This window comes from Ostrea edulis, chromosome 2 (assembly GCF_947568905.1).
Source record: "Ostrea edulis chromosome 2, xbOstEdul1.1, whole genome shotgun sequence".
Taxonomy (NCBI): Eukaryota; Metazoa; Mollusca; class Bivalvia; order Ostreida; family Ostreidae; genus Ostrea; species Ostrea edulis.
In genome coordinates, this window is record NC_079165.1 from 96282099 (window position 1) to 96294297 (window position 12199).

Sequence of the window (12199 nt, forward strand, 5' to 3'; positions counted from 1 at the left end):
TACAAGTAGTGATGTAATAAATATTAACATTCACTGTGTTGTATTCTGCGATCTCTATTGAAGACACGTTTCATTCTAGTTAGGCGGCCGTCCGCGTGTAACACATTCCACGAATACCGCGACCTATTTCGCGGCATTGTTGAAAAATGTTTTCTATTTATATATAAATACCTTTTATTTTAATTTAGAATAGTACTTACCTATATATACGATGGTTTATTTTACGAGTTCAGAGTTTGTCCTTTTTGGTTTTTGATTTTCAGCCGTTACATATTTATATCTTGCAGGTCAGTAATATCTATATTTTACATACTTGAAAGTATTCATATCATTAAAAATATAACTGATAACTCTTTCTTTTGGTTTGTTAAATGAAAGATGAAAGTAGCAAATTTTTTGCATAATCCGCTGACGCATTTTTATGCCTTCCTTTGGAAAATAGGAGCATATTGTTTTGCACCTGTCGGATAGATTGTCGAAAAAAGTCCAGAAATTAAAAAATTAAGCTCATTCAACCATGAAACTCAAGTCTTCAATTTTCGTTAAAATAAATCAACCAGAACAAGATCGGTATCTACTCAACAATTCCTATAGCAAAGTGGAAAAAAGTCCGGAAAACTATATCCAGCACAATTAATTCGCATAAATATCGTACATTGTAAAAAGAACTCAGTTGTGATGAAATGTATCGTGATATGTAAACAAAGTACATGTGACAGACGAACACACGGACAGACAGACGGACTGACGAAGTGCAAATTAGAAGTCGACTTCAGCTCCATCATACACTTTCATAAAACATCGCGTTCTTTTATAGGAACAGAACTGTGGAGTAAGAGGGATAACTCTTATTTTATTGATAAATCAGACTGTACGTTAGTTGAAAATAGATTACTAATAAATAATTTTTAGTAAAAAAGATCAGATAACATATACTAATAAAAAGTAACATTCTGATTTATTCACAAAGCCTCCAACACAACAGCGAGTCGCATTTCAAGCCAGTTCACTTCTTCCGTCAGACCATAAGTTTTCCAAAATGTCAACATTTTTCTGTATCTTTCTTCAACGTCAAACTTCATGACAGAGTAGAGCTTATTAAGACACAGTGGGCATAGAAATGAGGGTCTTTTATCTGCTTCGTCCAAGTGGTTGGAACCATTCATTAAGCATTCAAAATGAGTGCAGTGTCTCAGCCCATACATGTGACCTATTTCATGGCACATTACTTTGCATGCTCTCCTGATGATGGTAGGCTCTCCACCTTTCTCTCTGCAAGTTAAAAATAAAGAATGAAGAAATCAAGTATTTTGTGCTGTTAAGTATTTAGAAGCATAGAGATAAAATTAAATATACTCAAGAAATAAATTTTATTTTTGAAAATACATAAAGGTATGAACTGTGACACTTCACGCCTACATACTTGCTCCATGTAAAGTTTGCAGATGCAGTTCATTACGTAATGTATTTCCAAGAATTAAGTTTGTTTCATATATTTACTCTTTACTTTCATTTCTGTCTGAATTCTCAACCATTAAATAGATGTACTGCATTTATTAAGATTGAACTGATTCATGTGCACATTGCTTACAACTGCAACATGTTCATAAGGAAATAGATACTGAAATTTTCATGTTTAGAGGACAGAGGACGCTCAAAATTAGAATGCTCTAGATATTTGTGAAATTGTGTCTGTACAGGTTTTATCACATGTAAATGTTTAGTTAAACAAATATATACGGTGAGTTTTCCCTTGAATCGTTCGTATTTTAGCATTCAACCCAAAGCTGGTCTTTATATTTCTTCAGAAATTCAATTCAGTAACAGTGTTCGAAATTGGTTTAAAACTTGGCATAGACCACGGGTCTATGCCAAAACAAGATGACATAGACCTAGCTCATCGAATTGGCATAGACCGCAACATTGAACAAAAAAAACCCCCCACTAATTCAAAACATAGTTATTTACTTTTAATGTACTTAAAAAGCATATTTGCTTTCCATTTCCATAACAATGTCCTTTTTTACTCATAACATTTTCAGACGTCAACTTTTGGGATAACTATATTGCTTTAAACCTAGAAAATTGGCATAGACAATTTGGTCGATCTCAATTACAATTGGCATAGACCGGTGTCATTTGACAAAGACTCGGTCTATTGGTCTATGGTTAATTTCGAACACTGCAGTAATGTGATAAATATGAAAAAAAAATCCAAAAACTTCTTTGTAAATATTCATGAAATCAATAAATTTCATTTATATATTATCAATATACAACGGTCAAAGCACTAGCTAATATGGATCTTTTTTCTTTGGATATTTTATGGACCCACTGACCTCACTGTAATTATAAAGAAACCTATAGACCTCATTGTAATTATAAAGAAACCCACTGACTTCACTGTAATTATAAAGAAACCCACTAACCTCACTGTAATTATAAAGAAACCCACTAACCTCACTGTAATTATAAAGAAACCTATAGACCTCACTGTAATTATAAAGAAACCTATAGACCTACTCATCAGGACCTCACTGTAATTATAAAGAAACCCACTGACCTCACTGTAATTATAAAGAAACCTATAGACCTCATTGTAATTATAAAGAAACCTATAGCCCTCACTGTAATCATAAAGAAACCTATAGACCTACTCATCAGGACCTCATTGTAATTATAAAGAAACCCACTGACCTCACTGTAATTATAAAGAAACCTATAGACCTCATTGTAATTATAAAGAAACATATAGACCTCACTGTAATTATAAAGAAACCTATAGACCTCACTGTAATTATAAAGAAACCTATAGACCTCACTGTAATTATAAAGAAACCTATAGACCTCACTGTAATTATAAAGAAACCTATAGACCTCATTGTAATTATAAAGAAACCTATAGACCTCACTGTAATCATAAAGAAACCTATAGACCTCACTGTAATTATAAAGAAACCTATAGACCTCACTGTAATTATAAAGAAACCTATAGACCTACTCATCAGGATTGTACACTGTATTTCTTGAGGAGCCAAAATTGGACAGGTATCTGGCTAATGAATAAACTCCACGAGCGCCATCCACATTGGCCAGTCCAAAGACAAAGTTCCATGATTCCTGTGGATAAAGGTCACAAAGGGTTATCCCAGCAGCACAAAACGCATCCGCAGGAAGCTCCATTTTCTGCAACAAAGCTGTAGCATCTACTTGGAAGTTTTTCGTAAACTCATTAATTCTGTTAGGTACGTCTTTTTTCATGTTTCTCTGCTTGCCGACTTTGATAGGCAAGTCAAAGAAAACAGCGGCATATTCTGATAGTGGTTTGAGGATATTCTTTGGAACAGGCTCCTCTTCAAAAACTAATGGGATGAGGTAAATGGTTCTGTGGCGCCCAAATGGTCTGTTGCCAATTTTACCTAGAAACTGTTTAAAGGTCTGACCTGGTTCCTTATGTTCTGCCAGCCATTCACCTTTCCTTGCCTTCTTTTTCTTCTTGAAGAATCCTGGATCTACAAAATACAAACATTCATCAATTACATGATAGAAGTTTTATTTCAAACATTTAGGGAAACCACATATTGAATGAATTAAAATTTACTGATGAAAGTACCATTTTTACAGCATTTGACACCAGTTGACCTAATGGGTCATGAATTTGAAGAAACTACAATAGTACCTACATTATACACAGATACTATTTTTGTCACTTCTGACCCACTGGTTTAAGAGCAGGAGATTTTTTAATGACCACACTGATTTTACTAGCCCATCATTTTTGGGTATTTTTAAATAAAATATTTCAAAATGGCTATAATGACATTCCTCTCAACATAATGTACAATCTAGCGTGAAAATTTCATAAAAGTCACCAATTGTTCATCATAATACACGCAGATTTCATTTTCAACTTCTTTTCCAGAACCAAAGGCAGCAGGCCATTCTCAACCACAGGACAATTTTAAGGCTCATGTAGGACCTAATTTGGCTTTGTGAATCAAAGTTTTTACAAAACTCAAAGTTGAGAGACACCTTTGAGATTTTTAAAATTTCATTCATCATCCTCGCAATGTTCTAATTCACTCAGGTCCTTATCACTGTGACATCAACGTCATAGCCTACTAGGGGAAAGTGTTGTTATTTCAGACAGTATGCTCTGTATTTCGGAAATGCTCATCATCTAAACCACTGAACATAGGGATATTGTATATCGGTTGATTTGACGAACATTCTAGATTTGTTCCCAGGTTTCATTAGATTTTTCCTGCTATTTATGCCACATATTTTAACACTTAAACAAAGTCAGGTAGAAGGTTGTAACTTAGGACAATGGTGTTGTTATTTCATTGACATGGTGTTATAACTTTGAATACAGGTAGTTAGAAAAATTTGGTTATTGCCTTTTATTTTGCGATTCAATGACATTTTATGCATTCGTTTTTGCACATTAGATGATTATTTTTTGTAGTGATTTTGATTTTGTTTATAATTTTTTGATTATATCGGTAACTTTTACCAGAAAACTAGGTCTCAACAGGACTTGGTTTTGCTATAAATGAAACAATATGGATGCTGGTGTCCTTTACAGCAATGTTAGTGAAGGTCATGTATTTCAGCTGGGTTACAGATGCACATGTAATCAGGTGTTTTCCATTTTGTAAATATATTGAGTTCGGAAATAAGTTTAGATTTAGAACAAATAACAATTGAAAGAAATAATGCTTTTTTTATTGACTGTCTGAAATATCACACCCGTCCAAAATATCAACTTTCCCTTAAGCACTAGACAATAATGTAGTTTAGTAAGCTATGATGTCATAGCTATTAAAGTGATGACAACCATTATTACCAGGTGAAAACATAAAATAAATTAATCATGTGATCAGTGTCCTGACAACCTTAAAAACAGCATTAATATGACATATATATTTATGTGAAAATTTTCTTTAGGAACTCACTTTTGGCCAAGAAGTGTATAAATTATCAGTGTCAGATACTCATAATTTCTCTGATTGTTTCTGTCCTAAGGCTAAAATTGTGCAGGTTTCTTAAGCTTAATTGCTCTGCAATATTTTTCGAGCTAACCAGCAAATTTTATTTCACATATTAAATTTCGAATTTTGATTATCTAAAAACATAGAGCTGATGGATAGTTATTAATTAGTATTATTATATAGCTAATAAATAGTCTATTATAAAATCTGCGTAAAATCTAGAGAATGTTAGCATTCAATATCCTGAGAATTTATTGAATGCTAACTTTGCATTGCGTAAATTGTATGCGCCCGAAACATTCCGAGTATGAGCGTTCGATATTGACGTTACCGTAACGACGTAAACAAGCCAAAATGGCAGACGACAGTCCTCCGAATCTGACAGAACCGGTATTTGATATTTACTTAAGCAAAATGTTTTACTGTACTTAAATTATGATGTCCCCATTCACAAAATCAGTTTGCCTCATGCATTAATGACGAGTTCAGTGATTTTTTGTTTTTCAAACTACCACCCCTAGCTCCTTTTGAACTGGGAAAAATTAGCGACATTTTCCTCAAATTGGAAAAAATCATTCATAGTAAATTAAAATGGTAAAGATACATAAAATAATCAAATAGCATTTTTTTGGTTTGAAGTTTATTTCAGATCTGATTTAAAATCATAAAATAAATCATTATTTAACATTAAATATGTATTGGAAGTCACACCTTGTATAGATATTATTTACTTTTTCTAAGAAATACGTATTGTCTAATTTCATGAACAAAATAATAAATTATGAATTCACCAGCATTTGTACCCATAATCTTGTATATATTATATTAATAATCAAGTTTCCAGAATGTCTCTCCTGGGTTTTTTCCCCCCGGATCTTAGTAAAACCCTATACTGTTGGGCACTTCCTGTTATTAGCCTGACCCTACATATAATGGCGGTCAAACTAAATTGTCAACAATATGGCTTAATGTGTATCTGGAAACTATATACTTTGCCGCATATCTGCTTATATGAATGCCTCTATTGTTTTACATATTCTTTACAAAACCTTTTGCATGTGCAGTGGTTTGGAGAATAAAACTGAAGAAAAAACGTATTTACTCTTTGTCAGCAATATACAGTAACCTTTTTTTAAATGGCCTAATTTCCCTAGAATTGAAATTGGGAAAAACATATATATATAATTGGGAAAATTAACTAATTTTAGTGAGGGGAAACAGCCGAATATCGGTGGCATTTTGGCCCCAAAAAAATCACAGGGGTTAAATAATGAACAGTTAAGAAATGCATGATGATATTGCACACTGCCAATATTGATGAATTCTCGTCTATTTTGGAGTATTTTGAGGGAAAAGGGATATAATTTAACAATTAAATACTTTAGTTTTATAATAAAAGGGTTATTGAACTTATATTGGTGAATATCGGCAAGCTCGTGCATTTTCACAGCCAACTCGTGCCAATATTCACCAATATAAGCTCAATAACCCTATATTACAAACACGTATCTCATGGGTAACAAGTTAGTGTGCTTCACGGATCAATTCAATTATATTGGGTGTTATTGTTGACAAGCAACATAAGAATTACTGAGAATAGGGTGTACCAAAAAAAAATAAGGGATTTAGCACTTACCAGGATACATAAACCTGGCATTCTTTTCGTTTACAATTTTCTCATGGACTGTTTTGTAATTTGGTCCTCTAGCTTGTTCTTTATCCTGAAAATATAGCGGGATTCCATTTCCAGTTCATAATGTTAAGCATAAAATACAATGTATAAAGAAAATTCCATACCCTACAATATAACATCTACAGGTCCAGTCCAAAGACTATTTCTACCTACGTAGGTACTTATAGCTACGTAGGTATTTAAACCTACTCCAGGTAGCTATTTAAACCTACTCTAGGTAGCTATTTAAACCTACTCCAGGTAGCTATTTTTACCTACTTTTTCCTTTACTTGCATTTCGTGGCCAAACGCAGGAACGGTGAAATATGGCGTGTACCAAATTTCTTGATTCACTTACACTGACGATGAATACCCCAAAAATATTGGACAAAAATGATTACTTTCTAACTTTTGAAATTTGTATCAATAACAGCACCCAGTTCCATTTTCTAGGAGTTTAGGATCAAAGCTATATGTGAGAAAAAGTGTAGAATGTCTAACAAATCTGTATTAATTTTAAAGTTTACCTTCATGCAGTTTTACATTAAAGGTTTTTGGGGCGAATTTTCATGCATTTCCTCTGCATTCTCCACCCTCGTAAAGTATTCAAATTTACACTCTGAATTTTGCCGTGCACAACATGATACATGAAACGACTGACCTGTTTAAAAAGATGCGCTTTAATTATTATTTATTCATGTTTTCAAAAACAGGTAAAAGTAGGTAGAAGTAGCTACTTTAAGTAGGTTTAAATACCTATGTAGCTATAAATAGCGAGCTCTAATGACTAGAGCGCGGGAAATAATCCGATTACATCTAAACCTCTAACAAGAAAATTTTTTTGACGCCAATCCCAGAAGTCCCTTGTCAAAAATGGCTGAGATCTCGCAAAGTCACACCTTGGAATATGATTGTGAACTTACGTGGATTTTCATCCTAATCTTGTGGTCTCCTAGCTCCAAAATTCAGTGCACCATTAGGCGAAATGTTTAACGAAGTGCAATGTTTATGAAAGGCAGGCTAAGATGATGTGTGACGTCATGTCTACGTTTCGACGTACGTCATAGTAAGACGGACAGTGGCGGATCTAAATACGTACTTGCTTAAAAGTCATACTTCTGGGACAATATTGAATATACGTAAACATTAGGCACACGTAATATGGCATCGAATACAAATTGTTTATAATCTATTGCACACCACAAATCTGATTAAAATACTAAATTCTCATTAGGAATTCATTATTCTAACAAGAAAAAAGGGAGACTAACTTTTAAAAATTGTTAAAATATGTGAGATCACAGATACTGAATAGTGCTATTAAAAAAATATACAAAAAATCGATGAAAACATTTTTTTATAAAATCTTTGGGTTTTTTTTTTTTTCGCGACTAAAAATAGTAAGTGCTTGAGTCCATTTCCTTCTTAAAACATGTCTGGTAATAATAATAATACAATATTTATATAGCACCCTTTTCATACACTATGTACGCTCAAAGGTGCTTTACAATGCATATATACCTTACAACAGAATGTTATACACATATACATAGAAAATAAATAAAACATTTAAAGCTGTACCTATCCTCATTGTACATGCTCAATAGCTGAATTTATCGATTTATCTAAAATTATCATTATATTGAAATGCATTTTGTGTTCCAAGGCAGTGCTGTTTCCACAGTTTTACAAACTTGAAAGGTTTAATGTTTGGGCATTTTTTCATAAATTAGTAACTTGAAAAGGTTGAGAGTAGAAAAAAGGAAAGTACAGGCAGTTGACTGCTGAGAGCATACAGTTCAGAACAAATCGTGCATCAAAGGTTAAGCAAGTCACAGTGAAGGCAGCAGAAATAAAATGTATATACACTGTATAGCATAAAAATATTTCAATTACATTAATGTATACATGTTTTAATGATTTTTAATATAAACCCATGGGAGAAAACTAAAACGGCCTAGCTCTTTCAGCTACCCAATTTCATTCATGTTATGATAATAGGCAGATAGATATTGTTTAAATTGAACCTGATCAAAGCATGAACATTACAAAATATGTACATACATGAAGCTGCGCTCGCTCAAACGGTAGCACCGTCAACATATTAGCTACGTAGGCCGTAGGTAGAAATAGTCTTTGGACTGAACCTGATCTAGATAAAGACACTAGCTATAAATTCAAGAAAATATTTTTCAAAAGTTTGTATATATTGTAGTTAGACCTTGTCCACCAATAACTAGCAAGCTAGGCCTATATGCCATAGCTAAGTCCTTGTCCACCATATGAAATTTTATAGATGGATCATTGGATGATACGATCATCATGATCATCTAACAAGTTACAGGAATAAAAGGCAGGTCAAACCGTACTTTCAGGGGTTCTATTCCAATAATTTGAAGCAATTTTACATCAGCTGTAACAGATTCTGCTGTTGCCATTGATTATTCTACTCGTTTGACAGTGTTGTCAGGACGCAAATCTGTAAACATGACCACAGAAGAAATGGCATTCATATTTCATTTCTTTTCTAAAAATCCCGATCCCGACGTTATTTCTAGCAAACGAACCGATAAAATGTAGTAAGGCCTACCATACCACCCCGTTTGGGGGGGGGGGTTACACAGAGCATTATTTCTTATTTTAGAAATGTTTCGTAAAATTTTGTTCGGCTTTGTTAACAAGTTTGTATCTTCATTTATTGTTCATAATCCATATAATTTTTTTTCTTTATTTTACAAAGTATAAAAATTTTATATTTTCCTAGCAATGTCCTAAAAAAATCATCCTTTCTCCCCTTTTTGAATAAAGGACATTTAATCAGTGAATGCACCTCATCTTCTATACAATTCATGCCACATATTCTACAAATTCTTCTATTTCTTTCAAGTGATTCTTTTTTTTTTCTTTCTTTTTGGTCATCCGAGTTGACATTTTTTGATACATCTCTCTCTTAGATATCCTCGGCAACAGGAATTTAGGAGAGAGAGAGAGAGAGGGGGGGGGGTAGACCTTTCCTTTCCACTTCACACATTATCTGGATTATTGAATTCGATAAACATGTACATGTACTATATTCGCTATCTGTGTTTATTTGGGGAAATCGTGCATGACTAGCTTGTTTGTTAATTATCAATCAATCTCCAAAAAAACAAGCCCCTGGCCTTATCGGTCACCGGAGTATTAGTTACAAGTATCACTAGACCCAAGGGCCGTGGAATCTAAAATAATTTCTGTTCTGCAGATCTATGCTAAATTCTAATATTCAAAAAAAGTATAAAACTAATCTCAGCGAGACTGCCAAGATAAGTATATTAAAACAAGATATGCACCTAAAACTCAAATACACCATTATTTACCTCCAAGAGTGCCCGTACTGGTGAAAGACTATGTAATATGTGTTATATCAACTCTATGACTATACTGATCCCACTCTCGAGTCAGAACCCTGGGGTTGTGAAATTCACAATTTCGGTTCATCATGTGTGCTTTTCCTCAATATGCGTTTACTTTTTATACAGTATCAGCAAAATTCAATGTCTTTCAAAAGATAGACAATGATCACGGTGATAATCTTGACCCCACAATTGAACTAAAACCTTTACACCCAAGATCATGAAATTTACAATTTTGGTAAAGGGCTACCTGCTCCTTCTAAATACCTATTTAGTTTCAATTTAGTATCAATAGCATTAAAGATACTTTTTAAATGTTTTACACATGTGCAGTTCAATGTAGAGAAAGAAAAATTTTGAAAATTGATCATTTTTGCCCCACGGGTGCAGGAGTCCTAATATTTTATTTCTTCCTCGTAGTCTTATGCTTTCGTATCTGTATATTCTTGCATGAAAGTTTTCTTTTATTTTGTATTCTTTTGTTAATCTGTGATATGTCTGTGTATATGTGTACATGCATGCTATGTGTCTTTGTCCTTGATATACTTGAATGTGATAGTCGGTTAAAAAGCTCTACAGAGCTTGTTTGACATGTTGAATGTATATAGTGCCGACTTTAAATAAAATTTACTTTACTTTACTTTTTAGTCCTTTTTACAATTCATGACCCTTGTCCCACGCTTCATACCAAAGAGTAATGGAATGGTAGTTATCAAGAAGTTAAAAATATTGGATTGTTATGCAAGATGACAAATGCAGACAAATACCAATAGGTCACCTGACTCGTGTGACCTAAAAACAAGCGCACATGTATTTGATACCATCAGTGATGCAGATTCAGAAAAACAAAGATGTGGCGATCTGGAAAGTCAGATTAGACTTTGAAATTAACAGAATCAATAAACTGATTTAGCCGGCAAAAAAGGATTGCTAAGGCTGCAGATAACTGCAATGCTCCTTTTTAGCTCACCTGAACTAAAAGCTAAAGTGAGCTATTCTGATCACCCGTATTCCGGCGTCCGTCCGTCTGTAAACTTTTAACATTTTTTACTTTTTCTCAAAAACCACTGGACCAATTTCAACCTAAGTTGGCACAAAGCATCCTTAGGTAAAGAGAATTCTAAATATTAAAATAAAGGGCCAGGCCATCTTCCAAGGGGAGATAATCAAGAAAAGGTAAAAATAGAGTAGGGTCATTAAAAAATCTTCTCAAGAACCACGGGGCCAGAAAAGATGAAATTTATAAATAAGCTTTATTAGGTAGTGCAGATTCTGAATTGTTAAAATCATGGCTCCCGGGGGTTGGATGGGGCCACAATAGGGGATCAAAGTTTTACATACAAATATATAGGAAAAATCTTCTCAAGAACCACTGAGCCTGAAAAGCTGAGATTTATATGAAAGCTTCCTGATATAGTGCAGATTCTAAATTGTTAAAATCCGGGCCCCCGGGGGTCAGATGGGGCCCCAATAGGGGATCAAAGTTTTACATACAAATATATAGGAAACATCTTTAAAAATCATCTTCTCAAGAACCACTGAGCCAGAAAAGCTGATATTTACATGAAAGCTTTCTGACATAGTGCAGATTCAAGTTTGTTCAAATCATGGCCCCTGGGGGTAGGATGGGGGCACAGGGGGGGGGGGGAATCAAAGTTTTACATACAAATATATAGGGACAATCTTTAAAAATCTTCTTTTCAAGAACCACTGAGCCAGAAAAGCTTATATTTACATGAAAGCTTTCTGACATAGTGCAGATTCAAGTTTGTTCAAATCATGGCCCCTGGGGGTAGGATGGGGCCACAAGGGGGGATCAAAGTTTTACATACAAATATATAGGAAAAATCTTTTTCTCAAGAACCATTGGACCAAAGAAGTTCACATTTACATGAAAGCTTTCTGACATAGTGTAGATTCAAGTTTGCAAAAACCATGGCCTCCAGGGGGTAGGTTGGGGCCATAATAGGGACTACGGTTTTACATGCAAATAGATATGAAAAGTCTTCTGATATGGACCAAGGTGACTCCGGTGAGCGATGTGGCCCATGGGCCTCTTGTTTTATATTGTACAGTGCTGCATAGAGCAAAAAGAAATGCCTTGTTCTATCTTATCTATGAAATAAAACATCCAATGCAGA

At 34.0% G+C, this 12199-nt stretch overlaps 1 protein-coding gene across 1 annotated transcript; it reads right to left on the bottom strand.

Annotated features, from left to right (window-relative positions):
• Positions 1–833: 833 nt before the first annotated feature.
• LOC125678131 (archaemetzincin-2-like) lies at positions 834–9234 on the bottom strand. The gene is made up of 4 exons (XM_048916297.2): positions 9036–9234; positions 6631–6715; positions 3002–3512; positions 834–1272 (listed from the first exon to the last, which is right to left on the bottom strand). The coding sequence occupies exons 1-4, from the start codon at positions 9102–9104 to the stop codon at positions 963–965; spliced, it is 975 nt and encodes a 324-aa protein (XP_048772254.2). The 5' UTR covers positions 9105–9234; the 3' UTR covers positions 834–962.
• Positions 9235–12199: the final 2965 nt, after the last annotated feature.